The sequence below is a fragment of the Micromys minutus genome, assembly GCF_963924665.1.
Source record: "Micromys minutus genome assembly, chromosome: X".
In the NCBI taxonomy this organism is placed as follows: Eukaryota; Metazoa; Chordata; class Mammalia; order Rodentia; family Muridae; genus Micromys; species Micromys minutus.
This window is the reverse complement of record NC_137970.1, coordinates 26,273,874-26,294,309: the sequence shown is the minus strand read 5'-3', so window position 1 is coordinate 26,294,309 and position 20,436 is coordinate 26,273,874. Positions and strand designations below refer to the sequence as shown.

At 40.3% G+C, this 20,436-nt stretch overlaps 1 protein-coding gene and 1 pseudogene across 3 annotated transcripts in view; both read left to right on the top strand.

Annotated features, from left to right (window-relative positions):
* Positions 1-20,436, top strand: part of PIR (pirin) — a 105,484-nt gene that overhangs the window by 29,802 nt on the left and 55,246 nt on the right. For both annotated transcript variants that reach the window (XM_080909775.1, XM_080909776.1), the window contains 2 exons: positions 5,112-5,195; positions 9,807-10,013. In XM_080909775.1, coding sequence (XP_080765901.1) covers positions 5,112-5,195; positions 9,807-10,013 — 291 coding nt within the window. The remainder of the gene's footprint in view (positions 1-5,111; positions 5,196-9,806; positions 10,014-20,436) is intronic.
* LOC308415768 (serine/threonine-protein kinase Sgk3-like) lies at positions 19,029-20,219 on the top strand (annotated as a pseudogene). The gene has a single exon. The product of its transcript is annotated as a serine/threonine-protein kinase Sgk3-like (transcript).

Below are 20,436 nucleotides of genomic sequence, written 5' to 3'. Positions count from 1 at the left end.
AGCAAGACAGAGGGACGGAGGGATGGAGGGAGGGAGAGAGAAAAGTGAGAGGTTCTGTTGCTCATATCCCTTCATATCCCTTTCCTCTATATATTCAGTCATGGACACCACCGTACAGAACTGTATCACCATGTTTAGGGTGTCCCAGAACTCACATGGTAGCTGTCAACCACCATAACTCCAGTTCCAGGGGATCTTGTGTCCTCTCAAGCTTCCAGCAGCACCCAAGCATGCCTGAAGTGCTCAGACACACATGCAGGCAAAACACCACAGACATGTATAGTGATGATGCTGAGGCAGTATCTCATAGGTACCAAAAACTTTATAAATATTTTCTCATTTTATACCTCTTGGGAATATGTTTTGGATTATATATATATATGTGATATATATATATATATATATATCACTCTTACTTTTTGTAAATTTACAGAGTTAAGATTAAGGGAGTTGGTAAAAGTTGGTTTAGGAGGCTAGTAGCAAAGATAATTCATTTTTAAGTTCTGATTTTTTAAATAATGAAAATATTTTATTTGATTTAGTATATTTGAGTGAAAATTAAAATCCCAACAGTAGATATTGGGATTTTAATCAGAGATTTTATTTTTCTGGTTCACTCATATAATAACCATAATAGTTAATGGCTACTTTAACAACTAAAATTCAAAAATAAAAAGAATAACCACAATAAGGATTAAAGAAAATACTGAGGTGGCTGGTGTATCAAAAATGTCCCCAGTTATGAGAATGTCCATGATTGTTACTGTTAAGGCCTGAAGTGGGTCATTAGCAGAGAATTCTCACAAGTCTTTCACAGCTTCTCAGGCTGCATGGTAATGTTTTCAGGAGTTACAAGTTGTATAAAAATTATCCAGTTTACACAAGGGATGCAAAGAGAGACAGCCTTGCATCCAGTCTGTCCTGTTTTATGTAACGCGCCATCTTCAGCTCTATCTATGCTGTAAACGATAACAGGGAATCTTCCCTTTGTCAGGCTTTGTGTCGTCCTCGTTTTCATTTTTTATTCATTTGTGTTTCCTCAACTAAACTGATTATGGACTAAGCTATTATAACAGCATGGCTATCGTATTACTCTATTATAAGTATTAGAAGTAAGTACTACAGTGAACCCCAGTTTGTTGGTATGTTTTTCCTATGATGACTTGATTGGTTTGGGGTTTATACTGATGATTAAGGAAGTGGGATCACCACATACACATGGAAACTAAACAACGCTCTGTTAAAGGATAGCAGGGTCAAAGACGAAATAAAGAAAGAAATTAAGGACTTTCTAGAATTCAACGAAAACGATAACACAACATACCCAAACCTATAGGATGCAATGAAAGCAGTATTGAGAGGAAAACTCATAGCCCTAAGTGCTTCCAAAAAGAAACTGGAGAGAGCTCACATCAGCAACCTGACAGCACAGCTAAAAGCCCTAGAACAAAAGGAAGCAGATATACCCAAAAAGAGTAGACGGCAATAAATAATCAAAATTAGGGCAGAAATAGACCAAATAGAAACAAAAAGAACCATTGAAAAAATCAACGAAACAAAGAGTTGGTTCTTTGAGAAAATCAACAAGATTGATAAACCCCTAGCCAGACTAACTAAAGGGCAAAGAGAGAGAATCCAAATTAACAAAATCAGAAAGGAAAGTGGTGACATAACAACTGAAACTAAGGAAATTCAAGAAATCATCAGATCCTACTACAAAAACTTATACTCCACAAAATTGGAAAATCTGGAGGAAATGGACGAATTCCTAGACAGCTACAAGGTCCCAAAGTTTAACCAGGACCAAGTAAACCATCTAAATAACCCTATAACACCTAAAGAAATAAAAGAAGTCATCAAAAGCCTCCCAACAAAAAAAAGTCCAGGTCCAGATGGGTTCAGTGCAGAATTTTATCAGACATTTATTGGGGATATAACACCAATATTCTCCAAACTATTCCAAAAGATAGAATCAGATGGAATATTACGCAACTCATTTTTTGAGGCTACAATAACCCTCGTACCTAAGCCACACAAAGACCCTACAAGGAAAGAGAACTTCAGACCAATCTCACTTATGAACATTGATGCAAAAATACTCAACAAAATCCTTGCAAACCGAATCCAAGAACACATCAAAACCATCATTCATCATGACCAAGTAGGCTTCATCCCTGGGATGCAGGGATGGTTTAACATAAGGAAATCCATCAATGTAATCCACCATATAAACAAACTTAAAGACCAAAATCACATGGTCATCTCACTAGACGCTGAGAAAGCATTCGACAAAATCCAACACCCCTTCATGTTAAAAGTCCTGGAAAGAACAGGAATCCAAGGACCATATTTAAACATAATAAAAGCAATATACAGCAAACCAACAGCCAACATCAAACTTAATGGCGAGAAACTTGAAGCAATCCCACTAAAATCAGGGACTCGACAAGGCTGCCCACTCTCTCCCTACCTATTCAACATAGTACTGGAAGTCCTGGCTGGAGCAATTAGACAGCAAAAGGAGATCAAGGGGATACAAATCGGAAAGGAAGAGATAAAAACATCACTCTTTGCCGATGACATGATAGTGTACTTGAGTGACCCCAAAAATTCCACCAGAGAACTCCTACAGCTGATAAACAAGTTCAGCAAAGTGGCCGGATACAAAATTAACTCAAACAAATCAGTAGCCTTCCTATACTCAAAGGACAAACATGTGGAGAAAGAAATTAGGGAAAAGGTACCCTTCACAATCGTTACAAAAACTATGAAATACCTTGGTGTGACTCTAACTAAGGAAGTGAAGGACCTGTATGACAAGAACTTCAAACCTCTAAAGAAAGAAATTGAGGAGGATCTCAGAAAATGGAAAGATCTCCCATGCTCATGGATTGGAAAGATCAACATCTTAAAAATGGCCATCCTACCAAAAGCAATCTACAGATTCAATGCAATCCCCATCAAAATTCCAACCCAGTTCTTCATGGAATTGGAAAGATCAATGTGCAATTTCATATGGAATAACAAAAGACCTAGAATAGCGAAATCCATCCTCAACAACAAAAAAACATCTGCGGGAATCACTATCCCTGACCTCAAGCTATATTACAAGGCAATTGTGCTGAAAACTGCATGGTACTGGTAGAGAAATAGGCAAGTGGATCAATGGAATAGAATAGAAGATCCAGAAATGAGCCCTCATGTATATGGTCACCTGATTTTTGGCAAAGGTGCAGTAAACATTCAATGGAAAAAGGACAGCCTATTCAACAAATGGTGCTGGTCCAACTGGCACTCAACATGCAAAAGAATGAAAATAGACCCGTTCTTATCTCCTTGTACAAAGCTCAAGTGTAAGTGGATTAAAGATCTCCACATTAAACCAGATACACTGGAACTATTAGATGAGAAAGTAGGGAAAACCTTAGAACACATAGGCACAGGAGAAAATTTCCTGAACAAAACACCAATGGCTCAAGCTCTAAGGTCAAAGATTAACAAATGGGACTTAATGAGATTGCAAAGTTTCTGTAAGGCTAAGGACATCGACAAGAAAACAAAACGGCAACCAACAGAATGGGAAAAGATCTTTACCAACACCACATCAGATAGATGCCTAATATCCAAGGTGTACAAGGAACTCAAAAAGCTAGACACCAGAGAATCAAATAACCCTATTAAAAAATGGGGTACAGAGCTAAACAAATCATTTTCAGTTGAGGAACACCGAATGGCCGAGAAACATCTGAGGAAGTGCTCGACATCCTTAGCCATCAGGGAAATGCAAATCAAAACAACCCTACGATTCCACCTCACACCAGTCAGATTGGCCAAGATCCAAAACTCAGATGACAGCAGATGCTGGCGAGGCTGCAGAGAAAGAGGAACACTTCTCCACTGTTGGTGGGGTTGCAAGCTAATACAACCACTCTGGAAATCTGTCTGGCGATACCTCAGAAAATTGGATATAGTACTACCTGAAGACCCAGCTATTCCACTTCTGGGCATATACCCCAGAGACACTTTAATACACAACAAAGATATATGCACCACAATGTTCATAGCGGCTCTATTTATAATAGCCAGAAGCTGGAAGGAACCCAGATGTCCTTCAGAAGACGAATGGATACAAAAATTGTGGTACATATACACAATGGAATACTACTCAGCCACCAGAAACAATGACTTAACCAAATTCTTAAGAAAATGGCTGCATCTAGAGAAGATCATCTTGAGTGAGATAACCCAGTCACAAAAGAACAGACATAATATGCAGTCACTGATAGTGGGATGCTAACCCCAGAGGCTTGCACTCCCCCAGAAACAACTCACAGACTGTGTGAAGTCCAAGAAATAAAGAAAACAAAAAATATACATATATTCACAAAACAAGAAGACTTTGACTATTTCCATGTTGCGTTTTGTTTTGCATGTACTTTAAGCTTATTGCAACTAGTAGGTTTTCAATGCATACTGTCAAGCCCTTGAAAAAAATCAAGTACTGACTAAAAAACATATTCACATGGTTTTATGTAAAATTTATTTTAATGTCTGAAAAAACAGTACTGACAAAAATGTATAATTTTAAGCAAAAAATGTTTAAAATCTGTACATTTATCTTTGTTTTGCAAAATAAAGTCGTTTAAAAAAAAAGAAAGTGGGATCACGTGGTAATTCTATTTCTAGTTTTATTTTGAAACAACATACATTCTGTTTTCTATAGTGGCTAGAACAGTTTACTTCTCACCAGCAGTATATAAGGAGTCCCCCTTTCTTGTATTCTTTTTGACCAATCGCCTGTGTTTTGACTTTGATAGTATATACCAAACAGGTGTGAGGTGATGCCACACTGTGATTTTGATTTGCATTTCTCTGATTAGTGATGGTGTTTCTTCTTATACCTGCTAGCCATTTGCAAGTTTTCTTTGGCAAAATGTCTAACCATATCCTTTGTCCATTATTTTAATGGAAAAGCAACTTGAAGCAGGAAGAATGTTTTACAGACTAAGAGTATTTAATATGTGAAATAAATGTGGAACTGACACTAATAATAACAAATGCAACCAATCTAATTGTACAGCAGTCAAAGGATCAACTTTTTTTTTTGAAAGGTGTCTTATCTTCTGGAAGGAGGCAGCATGGCCCATGAAGACTTCTGTGGACATGTTGGTAAAATGAACCCAGGAGACCTACAGGTACTGCCACGACAGAGAACTGCTGATTGGCTGAAAGTATTAAGTTTTGTGTGGACCTAGCCAGTACTTTAACCCTCTCTCCCACTTCTCTAATAACTATGATTTCTCCTGTTTCAGTTTCTTTTCTGTTGCTATAAAAAAAAAAACCACAAAAGCATCTTAAAGGAGAAAGAGTTGTTTTTAGTTCACAGTTCATAGTATTACCACAAAACGAAACAAACCAAAACAAAACAAAAAAACAAGGGTCTCTTTGCTGGTTTTTAGTCACATCAATAAAGGATTTAAAAACAGAGTCAGAATTCGTGTTTATTAGCATTTGATAGGAAAACCAGCAGTACAAGCTGTGAGACTTGGCAGCTACCAGAAAGATGAAGGTGGAGAAACTGAGAGAAAGTCAGATCCTTTTGAGTGAGGATCTCAGAAAGTCAGCGTGTTCGGCAATGGAGGATGGCAAGCAATGGAGTTTGGAAGGGGAGAGGAGCAAAAAACTCCAGAGTATTAGGGAAAGCATGCTTAGGCTTTTGGTTATATCCAAATCAGAAGTAGAAGGAAAGAAAAGGAAAGTCGTTTTGGAGTTAGAATTGAGAAAGTAGGTAAGTTTAGTATTAGTAAGGTTCTATAAACCTTCACCTAAGAGAGGGGGGATACTTAATCCCTCAGATCTCTTTAGCCTGACTTTTGGTGAATTTGCCTTCTTGAGGGGTGGTTTTGTAGATAAGTGATTGACAGGCCCAACTGGATTAATTCTTAAGGGAGGAAAAACTGTATGTAATGTTCCTTAAGACAATCAGGATGCCATGTCTCCATCCAAGGCGAGGGGTAGAACTCAGATGCCATTCTTTTGATGGGAGGATGTAGTTTTCCCTTAATGGGTCTCAACAAACTGCCACCATGCCATATAGTATCTTGAGGTGGGGCAAAACCCATGCTTTTCTTTCTGCAGTATTACCAGGGAAACATGTTTGGGGCCCAAAGCTGACCACGAGAGTCTCTTCTGCGTTTTCCAAGGGCATGAACACCAGTCTAGCTATACAATAAAGGTATGGTCCACCATGGCAGGGAAGGAAGGCACCTAGAGCTTGAAGCAGCTGGTCATGTCACATCTATAATCAGAAACAGAGAGCAATGAAGGCAAGCTAGTGCTTGCCTCACTCTATTTCATACAGTTCAGGATGCCCAACCAGAAGAATAGTCCTGTCCCCCTTCAAGATTGGTATTATCCATCAGTTAACACAATCAAGATAATACCCTACATCAAATTCCGAGTGATTCCAGATTCTATCAGGCTGAGAACACTATCTGCCATTGTCATCTTTCAGTGGAGTCTTCTATTCTGGGAGGAAACCAACGCAGATCTCTCATGTTCTCTTCCAATATTTTTCTTGACCCCCTCAATCACTGTGTGTGTGTATGTGTGTGTGTGTGTGTGTGTGTGTGTGTGTGTGTTTTGCTGGAGATCAAATGAAATCTTCAAAATATTTTGTTACACTTCTTTACTTGTATGTGTATGCATGTATAGATGTCAAAGGATAACTTGTGGGGGTTGGGTCTATCCTTTTAGAGAAAGTGGATCCCAAGGATTGAACTCGAGTTGCCAGGCTTGGAAGCCAGTGCTTTTTACCCTCTGAGCCATCTCGTCATCCCTCATCAGTTTGTAGTGGCTACCTAGTTTTCATTTCTTTTAAACTTCACTCCAAGAGTAACCAAGAGTTTCTGTCCCAGTTGCCATTTCTTTCCCAATTCATAGAAGTTATGGTTGCTTTGTCTGCATCCTCCCCTTGAACCTGTATTGAAGCTCTTCAACTAGTGGTCACATGTGATGTTCTCACTGCCAAATTCAGCAGCCGAAGACCATTTCAATTCAGTCTTTCACTACTTATGTTTCGCGTTTGCGACAATTTATTATTTATGTTTCAGTTCATTTGCATGGTTCAATGTTGTCACTTAACACACTAACCCAAGGTTAGGCAAGGTGGAACACTTTTATCTCAGCACTCAGGATGGCAGGGGCAGGTGGGTCTCTGTGAGTTTGAAGCCAGGCTCATTGACATAGTGAGTTTCAGCAAAGCCAGGGTTACATAGTAAGACCCTATCAGGAAAAAAAAAAAAAGAGAGAAAACCCAAACTCAGACTGTGTGCCATATTGCTTCTGTGTGTGACACATTATAATTTAAATCCCCTGGAACTGCTTAGGCCATTTTAGTCAGTTGTGTAGGTAGTGGCTCTATATCAGACCATTTATGTGTTTTCCGGGATGCAAAGTATACCGATTGGATCATTGTGTTTCAGGGAAAATGAAAGTAAAAACAAGAGCATAAGGAAAATGCTGTCATAAAAGACAAAGGAAACTCCTGGTAGAGCAGAACACAAAATGGGGTTAACCCATAGAGATAGGCAAGAATACCAGGGCATGTGCTGCTTGTGGAATTGGTGACTTCTGCTTTTTTGCACCATCAGGTTGCTTCTGTAGGTGCTAGTCAACACTTGGACCATTAGGATTTCACGGCTGGGACCTGGACATGGCAGCTTATGTCTATGATTCTGTAATTTGGGCATGGGGGATCAAGAGTTTAAGATCAGCCTGAATTCCATAAAGAGATCCTATCTCAGGAAAATGACCTTAACAATAATAACAAAACAGACTGCCCATTTGCCTAGGATAATAATGGCACAGCATCTTTTGGATTAACATTTTCATCTGCTGGACCTCTTTGAGATCATTCGGATTTTACATCCCAGTTTTAAAAGGAGAGAATGGGGTTTTAACGGTATTGAAAAGTGAAAAGGTATTGGAGTTAGTGGAAAATCCTTGGAGTTAGCGAGTGATGAGGATAGAAAGAGAACCACGTTCTTCCCATCCAATCCCAATGGGTAGGCTAGTTTAAGCATTGGCAAACTACGCTTTATCTAAAAGGTTAATCACAAGATTGAAAAAATGGGAAGAATTGAGTTGGATATTGTTAAGATACATTGTATATATGTACTTTTTTCAAAGAACATAAAAATACTGATGGAGGAAGTTCTAGTGAAGTAGGAAATTGCTTTAAAAATAGGAAGAGGTCTTTGAGGAACACCAATTGCTCTAGCTATTGTCAGATGGAAAACACTGGATCCCTCCCTTAGAAGGTTCAGTCAGCCTTGTCAGTCAGAATGAAAAGAGATGTAGTTAGACTTCAGGTCCTTATACTTATTTCGGTCTGCTGTTTTCTTTGTATGGACCACTCCTCCTCCTCCTCCTCTTCTTCCTCCTCCTCATCATCATCATTATCATCATCCTATTTCATTCCCCTAGTCTGTGCCTCCTTTGGGTTTCAGCCTAATGGCTGAACCCTCAGGTAAGCCACCTCATGTACGCTGGTTGAACTCTTGTCTTTCTTCACAGTATCTACCAAGCACAGGGATGATGGCACTAATGACTTTGAGTAGTTGTTAGTTCTTTTTTCGTCTCCAAGGGCTGGGTGAAAGATGATGCTGATGGTCCTCTTCAGAGTTCAGGTGATGACAGTTCCTATACCTGCACAGCCCCTCCCATCTGTGCAGGTGTTGTTGTGTCTCTCGGAGGCTCTTGGTCACTAATGGATGCCATGTGGAATCTAAACGTTTTAATAGCCCCTGTCTTCTGTGTGATAAGTCCGAAGTTTATCTACATGGTTCCCAGAAGGCCTAAGCCCCGGCCTCCACAGCTCTAACTTGGTCATGTACTCACCTCTTTGCCTTTTCCCTTTGTCCTACTTCCTCCATTTTGCTTTCTGTATCACTTTCCAACCAAACACCCTGTACTTAGGTCCATGTTTCAGAGTCTTGTCAAGCTAAGACAAACAGAAAATTTATCTATCATGTTCCAAACCTGCTTCCTCAGTGTCTGTGGCTAGTGCTTGGAACGGGCCTCCAGCCTGCTCTCAAATATGTAAACAGCACTTGAAGAGTCTACTTAACAGCCAGAGGCAACAACTGCTTTTCTCAGTAGTGAGGGCTCCATTACTGTCATTGTATGCCCAGAGGTACAAGCTTACCATTCCCAGGGTAGGAGATACTGAGGGCTTCCCCATGTCTATCTAGTCTCACGTATAACATTCTTCAACTGATGTGAGTGTTTGATGCTACATTTTCCCTGGGAATTGCACTCTGTGTCAGGAAACTGACTTACCCAAAGTTGTGCTTCCTAGTCAGGGACAATCCTGATAACTCTTTGCTAATTTCAGGACAATCCTGAAGATTTATTCCCAACTTTACATCCCCCTGTTGGGTTGCAACAATATAATTGCATTGTTGACTGTCATCTCCCTTGTTCAATACTGCTTTTTGCCCTCCTGACATACAATCTGGCTACAACTCCTTATCTCGTAGCTCAGTCTGACGCTCAGGGGTATCACAGAGATGATTCTTTCCCTTGTAGGAATTTCAATTCTGATACTTTGATTTAAAATAAGGGAGGGTTTGTTAACTTGAAAGAGCCCCCAGAAACTGTTATAGACATTTGTTATTTCTTGAGATGTCCAGGCACTCTGACCATGCCACCGGTTGGATGTGTCACTTTGCCATGGTGTAGTTGTTGCATGAGGAGGCTTGTTTGAGGATGTGTTCCATTTGGCTTCTTGTTGGTATTTTCAGTGGATGACTGCAGGTCGGGGCATTCTACATGCTGAGATGCCCTGCTCAGAGGAGCCAGCTCATGGCTTACAGTTATGGGTGAATTTGAAACGCTCAGAAAAGATGGTGGAGCCTCAGTACCAGGAGCTGAAAAGTGAAGAGATCCCGAAACCTACCAAAGATGGTGTGACAGTCGCTGTCATTTCAGGAGAAGCCTTGGGAATAAAGGTAGGTCATGCCTGTTGTGTGTCTCTGAAACGTGAAGTATATAGTGATATCAAGGTGGATCTAGCTTCATCATCAGCTCTCGCTGATTTTATCATAGTACGTGTCCCAGTGAATAGACTTGCTTCATAGATATCAGGATACGTGTGACTTCAGGGGACCCAGAAATTTTTTTCCTGTGTGCAAACTCATAGAGTTGGAACTCTTATAAAAAATTATGTTCATATGAAGAATTTGACTGAAAAGCAGTTTTCTAGGCGTGTCATAATAATGTGCAGATTTACCCTATTTCGTAACATTCTTTTAGTCCAGTTTAATACTTTGAATCCTAACTCCATGTTACTACAAAGTTACTGCTTTTAAGAGACAAACAAAAACTGGGACCAATTTCACCCCATAAAGATTCCTGCGAATAGTTTATGTCCTACTTTGTGATCAAGGAAAGCACATGGCAGAGTTACATGGTTTTAAGACAAAATTAACTGTTGGGGCTGGAGAGATGGCTTAGCACTCAAGAGCATTTACGGCTCTTGTAGAAGACCTGGGTTCGATTCCCAGCACCATCACTGAGACACAACGGCCTATATATAACTCCAGTCCCAGAGGTTCTGACCCCTCTTCTGACTTCCACAGGCACCCACACACATGCAGACACATAAATACAAAATGAAATCTTTTTTAAAAAATTAGCCACTCACTAAACTTGCATAGGACATATGCTGCATATTTTCTTTATACTGTTTGGGTTAGGGTCTCACTTTTTAATGAAATAAAAATCAACTTTGGAAGGTGGTATGAGAAGTATTATAGTAATTGCCAACCGGAACAATTTTCTTGGGAGTCAAAGGATCCACACAGCAGCTAATAGGTGATACTGGTGAGCTTGGTCATAGAACCATGTAGGTGGTGGTGCCTAGAAGCTGACCCTGAGATGCAGGCATCTGTGCCTATGCTTTTAAAGGAAGTACTCCTATGGAAACAGGAAAGAGAACCGGACAAGGTAGGAAGGATGCTAAGCAAGATCACTGTCTCAGGCGAAGTCTACGAGAGAATAGCTTTAAACAGAACTCACTGGGGACCCTTCAGGACCAGCATGTTGCAGCATTGTTCTGACCTACCCCAGACAAGATAGCAAGGTTTTCATGTGCCCTTCCCACAGTCATTCATTGGTTGATTCTGGAGCGTAGGGTAAAAGTAGCCAAGGGAATCTGGTAAGGGGCCTGGAGATGTGGCATCTGGCAATCAGAATATTTCAAACTGCTTTGCTATTCATTCGCTCAGTGAGCACCTACAACTAGCACCTACGACTGTTTGAACTAGCAGCTTAAGTGTTCCAGCTTCCTCTTTGTTGTTCTGAGAAAAACACACTGACCATAAGCAACTTAGAGAAAGAAGGGTTTAGTTCAGCTTACAAGTCACAGTTTATCACAGAGGGAAATCAGGGAAGGATGCCAAACAGGAACTTAATGAAAAACTGTGCAGGAATATCATTTGCTAATTATCTCAGGTCATGCTTAACTAGTTTCTTTTTTTTAGTATTCAGTTTTATTTTATTTATTTATTAATTTTTACTTATTCACTTTACGTCTACTCATTATCCCCATCTTGTCACCCCTCCAACAACCCTTCCCCCATTCACCTCCCCTTCTCTGCTCAGGTGGGGGCTACCCTGGGTATACACCTCACATCTCTGTGAGGCTAGGTGCATCCTCTCCCACTGAGGCAAGACAGGGCAGCCCAGTTGGGGAACGGATTCCAGTCAGGCTATGGCTTTAAAGATATCCTCAACTCCTGTTGTTGGGGGACTCACATGAAAACCAAGCTGCACATCTGCTACATACGTGTCAGGGGCCTCAGTCCAGCCTGTATGTGCTCTTTGGTTGGTGGTTCAGTCTCAGATTGCTGCCTGGGGTCCATGCTAGTTAACTCTGTTAGTCTTCCGGTGGAGTTCCTATCCACTTCAGGACCTTCAATTCTTTCCCCAACTCTTCCATAATAGTTCCCAACCTCTGTCCAATGTTTGGCTGTGGGTATCTGCATCTGTTTCAGTCAGCTGCTGGGTAGAGCCTCTCATAGAACAGCCATGCTAGACTCCTGTCTGCAGGCATAACAGAGAATCATTAATAGTGTCAGGGATTGTTGCTTGCTCATGGGATGGGCCTCAAGTTGAGCAGGTTATTGGTTAACAGTTCCCTGAGCCTCTACTACAATCCCCTTTCCTTAGAATTCTTGTAAACAGGATAGATTTGGGGTCAAAAGCTTTGTGAGTGTGTTGGTGTCCCTATTGATCCATTGGGGTTCCTGACTGTTTACAGGAGGAGGCCTCTTCAGGTTCCATAGCCCCAATGCTGTGAGACACAGATAAGGACACCCCCCTTGAGTCTTTGGAACCCCTCCCTTATCCCAGGTCTCTGTCTTTTCCTGAAGATGCTCCTTGCCCCCCCCCCCCACATCAGTTGCAGATTTCCACTCATTCTCATGGCATTCCGGCTATGCCAACTGTTCCCCCACCCCCCGTTACAGGATCCTGAACCCCTCCATTCCCCTCCCCATTCCCTCTCCTACCCAGTTCCTTCTCTCCACCTAACTCTTATGACTATTTTTCCCTCTTCTGAGTGAGATGCAAGCATCCTCATTGTGCCTTCCTTCTTGTTTAGCTTCTTTGGGTCTGTGGAATGTAGCGTGGGTATCCTGTATTTTGTGGCTAATATCCACTTATAAGTGAGTACATATCAAAGATGTCCTTCTTCAACTGGGTTACCTCACTCAGGATGATATTCTTAAGATCTATCCAGTTGGCTGCAAAATTTGTGATGTCTTTACTTTTAATAGCTGAATCATATTCCATTGTGCTGAATTATATTCCACTGTGTAGATGTACCACATTTTCATTATCCATTCTTCAGTTGGGGGACATCTGGGTTGTTCCTAGTTTCTGTAATCACGAATAAAACTGTTATGAACAGAGTTGAATAAGTGTCTTTGTGGGATGGTGGGGCATCTTTTGGGTATATACCCAGGAGTGGTATAGCTGGATCATGAGGTAGAACTATTTCCGTTTTTTGAGAAACTGCCAAGTTTATTTCCAAAGAGGTTGTACAAGTTTACACTCCCACCAGCAATGGAGAAGTGTTCGCCTTGATCCACGTCCTCACCAGTATGTGCTATCTCTTGAATTTTTGATCTTAGCTGTTCTAAGATAGAACCTCAGAGTCGTTTTGGTTTGCATTTTCCTGATGACTAAGAACTTTGAACATTTCTTTAAGTGTTTCTTGGCCATTTGAGATTACTCTGTTGAGAATTTTTTGTTTAACTCCATGCTCCACTTTTAATTGGGTTATTTGGGTTGTTGGTGTCTAATTTCTTGAGTTCTTTATACATTTTGGATATTAGCCCTCTGTCAGATATAGGGTTGATGAAGACCCTTTCCCAATCTTTTCAGTTTCATGAGGTCCCATTTATCAATTGTTGATCTTAGAGCCGGAACCATTGGTGTTCTGTTCAGGGAGCTGTCTATTGTACCAATGAGTTCAAGTCTATTCCACACTTTCTGTTCTGTTTGATTTGATGTTTTGGATCTTGATCCACTTGGACTTTGAGGTTTATGCAGGGCGACAAATACAGATCCATTTTTATTCTTCTGCATGCAGACACCAGTTAGACCAGCACCATTTGTTGAAGATGCTTTGTTTTTTTCCATTGTATGGTTTTGGCTTCTTTGTCAAAAACCAAGTGTCCATAGGTGTGTGGGTTTATTTCTGGGTCTTCAATGTGATTTCATTGATCAATGTATATGTTTCTGTGCCAATACCATGTACTTTTATCACTAAAGCTTTGTAGCACATTAGCTAGCTTTTTTTATAGAGCCCAGGACCTCCTTTCTAGGGAATGGTGCTGCCTGTGGGCTAGGCCCTCCTCCATCAATTGACAATCAAGACAATCTTCCTCATATATGCCGACTGAGGAATGTGATCTGGACAATTCCTCAGTTCAGCTTCCCTTCTTGGATGTCTCTAGGTGGTGTCAAGTTGATAGTTTCAGCTAACTATGACATTTGGTATAGTTTGATTATATTATGTGCATGTTAGAATTATGGCTTGTCAGTTGCTACTATAATTACTCAACAACACACATTGCATAGTTGCCAGGTAGGCTTGGATTGTTGTCTGGGACAAACTGTTTGCTTGTTTGCTAGGTTTTTTTGTTTATTCTGCATTATAACCACAGTTTTTGATTTGAAACACATATAGGTATATGTTTGCTATTATTTGTGTTTCTAGTAAACACAGAAATAATTGAAGGATAAAAGAGTGTTTGTAGTGTAGTTGGAAATGGTGTTTCTTTGTGTTTCTGTGATTGATTTTTGTTGTTGTTGTTCATCAAGCCTGAAACCTTCCCCCTTTCATTATTGTGAAGAGGAGCATTAAGACCTTGTAAGCTCTTCTGATAAAAGGCCAGAGACCGTCATTAAAGTGCCCCAGACAAGAACACAAGTGAAATGGCAAACTTTATCCCTATGTATTTTTTCTTCTATTATCTGTTTCCAGGACTCTGAAGTTCTAGGGACATTGAGGTAGATGTTGAAAGGTAGGAGGCTCCCAGTCCACTTCAACCAAAGCTCAAGACTTTGTCTGGTTGAGACTGTTAAAATTGTCTGGGAAATTCTATTTAGAATGCATGATGACATAAGACTGAAATTCCAGTGTCAGGTAGGCTGAAACAGGGGAATCATGAGTTTGATACCAGGCTGGGATATACAGTGAAAAAACTACCCAATCTAATATCCCCAAATAATGTGCCTGTCTGCAGAAAAAAAGAAAGAGACATCAAATTGGTGAGTTACTGAATAATCAAAGCAAGCAAAAGTCGGACTGTGTGTCTGCCTCACTGCTGGGATGCTGAGTGCTGCTGGCATGCTACTCAGGGAAGGCAGAATGCAGTCAGATTTTCCAAGGTGAGAACAGCAGGAAAGAGGTGACTGAGCCCAAGATGGAGTGGAATCCAGGTTAGTTCCAAGAGAGTGCAGAAAATAATGAGGGGCTGAAAGAGAGAAGGCCTTCTCTGGAAGACTTAGGCATGGCTCTTTACAATGAAGGCCTCCCTCAGTGGCGATCCTTAATGAAGAAGATGGTCCTTACTTGTCCAAACTGCTTTATTTTTATGGCAAATATGAATCCATCTGTCTTACTCAGGATTAAATGCCTTCTGAAGGAAGGGATGCCCAAGAAGGGAAGTCCACTAGCTAAACACTTGTGGCCTATCTGGATACCCCATTAGCATGGAGAACTCTTGGTTTTTATGCTACAATCCTGGTTGTCATGGTCTTCTCAGGGCATGTCATGGTTATATGTTCTAGAACAGGTAGAGCCTGAATGGAAGCTGATTCCATCACCTGCTGTTCTGAATTCTGAGATTCCCCAAGGTTTTTGAACCTGCTTCAACCTTACCAGTTCTTCGGTCTGGTGACATGTTCCATGTGCCCTACAAACAATAGTCACGAATTCTTAGAGTTTGCAATGGTGTTTCATTTATAGAAAACTCAAGGAAGTTTTGAGGTTGAATTCCACTCCAGTTATTGACAGATGGGCATTTTAAAGCACACCCAAGCTGCAGATTATATGATGTTGCAATTTCAACCAGGGCTTAGAGTCAAAATATAATGTTTTACCTTTGTGAAATGATGTGCTAGTAGCTGCTGGCCTTGCTTATTGCATTTTGTTGAATAAAATTTTTGAAGTATATTATATTCTCCAGAGTTAGTAATCGGTCTTTATTTTGAGAGCTATTAATTAATTAATTAATTAATTAATTATTGTGTACAAAGTGTTCCATCTGCATGTATGCCTGCAGGCTAAAAGAGGGCACCAGATCTAACTATGGATTGTTATGAACCACCATGTGGTTGCTAGGAATTGAATTCAGGACCTGTGGAAGAGCAGCCAGTGCTTTTAATCTCCAAGCCGTCCCTCCAGCCGTTGAGAGCATTTTTATAAGGACCTATCAGAACCTCGAGCAGCACTGATTTTCTAAAAGCACTTCTGGTCCGTGGCTACCTGTATGAACTTTGGAAAAAGACCAGCTGACACACTTCACCATGTACTAGATGTATGGACTGTGTGTTCTTAAAAATAGGATTTGAGGGCTGGAAAGATGACTCAGCCATTAAAGGCTAGGCTCACAACCATATTTAAGAATATTACTTGATTTTCAAGGCTCAGTTTTGTAAACACTGCATAAGTGATAGCTGTTGATGTTAATATTTTGATTGTTTTATATCTGGTTGGATAGAAATTGGGTGAAGGTTTATGTGTGCTATCAATGCTAAAGAATTTTTTTGCAGTTAAAAGGTAATTAATCTGCTTTGAAGTAAGGACAGAAATGGTCTAGAGCTACCATAAGGACATACCAAAGATAGCTTGGCATCAAGAAGATTATTTGGGGACTACAGAAACAGTGGTTAAGAACATGAACTGCTCTTACAGAGGATCTGTGTTTGATTCCCAGTACCCACATCAGGTGGTTATAACGACTTGTAACTCTAGCTCCATGGGATCTGACACCCTATTCTTGTCTCTGAGGTTATGTGTGCTCGCATGCACATGTCTAAATACATGTATGCATGCACGCATGCACACATACATAGAAAAATTTTAAATTAAAAAATAATTTTAAGCCAGATTACAATTTGATGCTGAGTGTATACCTTTCAAAAGATTGGTCTATTTAAAATCAACATAGGCTCACCAACAACTTCCATTTTTAGAGTTAAACTATCTGGAAAATTTGGTGACTACTGCAATGCACTTGACTTTACTATTCATATGGATTGCCTGGCAGATTTGGACAAACGGGAGATTCTTGTGTAGCAGATCTGCAGTGGGATCTGAGATTGTAGGGGTCTAAGAGGCTTCTGGGTGGTTCAGTGCTGTAGCTCAGGAATCACTCTTGTGTAATGGGCAAGGGGAATGTGCTCATCTTTAGGAATTTTGGTTTCACTCTTGTAGATAATGTTAAATGGTTCAATCCAGTGACTTCTAGCAAACCCTACTTAAGGATTCTGGACTTGAATACTTATGTATATAAAAAAATGTGAAGAGTGCCTTGTAATGCCATAAGCTTTACAATTATCAAAACCATCTTTTTCATACACCCAAAGGTAACTGTGTCCATTTTTTCCCAGATTGTTTGTGTCTAAGCATTTATTCAGCCCTTGAAATGCCATAGCCAATTTTGAGCAAAATTCGGCCAGGACAACGTAGTCTGAAGTAAATGTTGAAATCGGAGAGGAGAAAGAAATGGGATGGTTTGAATACTTTCTGTCACATTTGAAAGGACACAATTGCATGTTTGCTTCATGAGAGTATGCAGTTTTCCAAGCCCCATTCCGTTCTTATCAAGCCAGCCAGTCCACTACATTTATTGCCAGCTCTTTTTGGAACACAATGTTGTTCCCCCTCGATGCCTCTATTTGACTCCTGCTGCTCTACATTCCATTATGTCAAAAACAGACCTTGAGGAGGTCAGAGAAAGACAGTCTGGAGCCAGATGGCCAGGGTTCAAGGCTAGCTCACTACCGAAACCCATTGGAGAATTTATTTAAGCTGGCTGAACCTCAGTTTTCTAAAGCCGTAAAATGGAGATGACCATGGTACCTACCTTAGAGAGTCTTTTAGGATGAATAAGTTGATTATATACTCCCACATGTGTGTGTTGGAAAGAGTAAGTTCTATATGGAAGTCCTATATAGTCCTCTATATGCTATTTTCATGCCCCTTCTAAACCCGTAGACAATGTTCATGTGCCTTACACACACACACAACATAGTCTCCTTTTGAATGGGCTGAATGGCTCTATTTAAAAAGTCCTATTACCAAAGGATTTTGTGATATATCTAACATAATTTACTCCAACCATTTTGCATTCTAACTCTGTTCTCATTTCAGAGGAAATTTGAGTTCTTGGATTCTATTCTGTGCCTTTGCCATGAACCTCTTCCCTTAAGCTTTGCACATCCGAGCCTCTCTCTGTCCTTTCAGTGATGTGGGCAGTGTTGTTCCTCCATGAGAGCTGCCCTTTCTTTCCCAAGCTCAAAAGAATTAGTTTCCCAAGTAGCATTTTAAAGTGACTACACGTGGAAGATGGGTAATGTATGCATGCCTTTTTGTTGTTTTGTTTATTTGCCTTCCATTTCCAGAAAGTTCATGGACCTAGCCTGACAAATACTCTCTTCCTGGCAGGGGTTAGGTGGGGCAGTGGGTTTCTGACACAGGGAGCCTGGCAGGGCAAGCTTCAGCTGGTCTAGAGAGCAAGCAAAAGAGAGCCTGCTTAGGAAGGAATCCTCCCTCCCACCCTGTACATATGTTTTGGAAACAGAACTGTGTTGCAGCTTCTCAAGCCTAAGAATCTAGATCTGTAGGTATTTAACAAGCATTCCCTTTGGGCTACACGTGGGTATATAAACTTTAGATTGTTCTCTCTCTCTCTTTTAAAATATGGACATGGTTACATATTTAGGATGCCATGTTAAACTGGAAAAGGGTATATGTGAGAGGAAATAGACAGAAACAAAGGAAGAATCTAAAATCGGCACGAAGAAGTCAGCAATATAACAAAACAGAGAAGGACATAGAGTCTTTAAGGGATTTTAAACATAATTGCCATAGCTGTAGATATGCTTATGGTTTGAAGACAAAAGGAATTTTTTGTCAGATTTCAAGATTTGAAGTTTTATTGTTTATGTTCATACTATACATCACTACATTGTATATATTATTAAAGAAACAAATGTGTCCAGTTGTTAATGTCTTTGAAGTGAAGATTTTCAGCATAAGCAAAATGGATACAAATGTAAACATGCTAAGAATATAGTATAGTATTCAATGTCAAATTAAACATCAAATAGACATTTTAAAAGTAAATGTTAAGTCTGTTCCTGGCTTCCTTTGGATGAAGATGTAGAACTCTCAGCTCCTCCTGCACCATGCCTGCCTGGATGCTGCCATGCTCCTGCCTTGATACTGGACTGAACTTCTAAACCTTCCAGATGTCCAAGCGTTCCTTCAAATGGACAACCCGAGACATCAGTCAGACCCACCTGAAGATGAGGATGAAAAATGTACTCCAAAGCCACATTTTACCTCACGAATCATCAACCTGGGACCAACTAGAAATCCTCATGCTAAATCAAGTGACCTCGATTTTTTAAAAGTCATTGGAAAGGGCAGCTTCGGCAAGGTTCTTCTTGAAAAACAGAACTGGATAGAAAGTTTTATGCTGTCAAAGTGTTACAAAAAATTTAGTTCTTAACAGAAAAGAGCAAAAGCATATTATGGCTGAACGCAGTGTGCTCTTGAAAAAGGTGAAGCACCCATTTCTGGTTGGATTGCATTATTCTTTCCAAACAACTGAAAAGCTTTATTTTGTTCTGGATTTTATTAATGGGGGGGTTCTTCTTTCACCTACAAAGAGAAAGGTCTTTTCCTGTACCTAGAGCGAGGTTCTACACTGCTGAGATTAGCAGTACCTTAGGTTAACTGCACTCCATCAAAAGAGTGTGTAGAGACTTAAAGCCAGAAAATATTCCTTTGGATTTAATAGAACATGTTGTCTTAACAGATTTTGGGCTTTACAAAGAAGGAATTGCTATTTCTGATACCACCACAACGTTTTGTGGCACACCAGAGTACCTTGCACCTGAAGTGATTAGAAAACAGCCCTATGACAACACTGTGGGCTGGTGGTGCCTAGGAGCTGTTCTGTATGAGATGCTGTATGGGCTGCCTCCTTTCTACTGCCGGGATGCTGCTGAAATGTATGATAATATTCTTCACAAGCCCCTAAACTTGAGACCAGGAGTGAGCCTTACAGCCTGGTCCATTCTGAAAGAACTCCTAGATAAAAACAGAAAAAAAATCGACTTGATGCCAAAGAAGACTTTCTCAAAATCCAGAATTATCCTTTTTTTGAGTCACTCAGCTGGACTGACCTTGTGCAGAAGAAGATCCCACTGCCGTTTAACCCCAATGTGGCTGGACCAAATGATATCAGAAACTTTGATGCCATCTTCACTGAAGAAACGGTTCCCTATTTATTCTGTGTGCATGTCTTCTGACCATTCTAGTGAACGCCAGTGTTCTGGAGGCAGACAATACGTTTGTTGGTTTTTCTTATGCTCCTCCTTCAGAAGACTTATTTTTATGTACACTTTGACATTCAGAAACCAGTGAACAACCTCTAGCCTGCAGAAGAGATGGAAATGCCTATTTGTGTGAATATATCCAACTATGTATAACAGTACCTCATCTTTATATGTAATAGTGAAAACTATGAAATGTGTATTTTCTGCTGTATGCAAGATAGAGGGCATTTCAAATATCCGAAGTTTTGAACTGAAATTTGTATTCTTGTTTATTAGGCTTATTTTTTA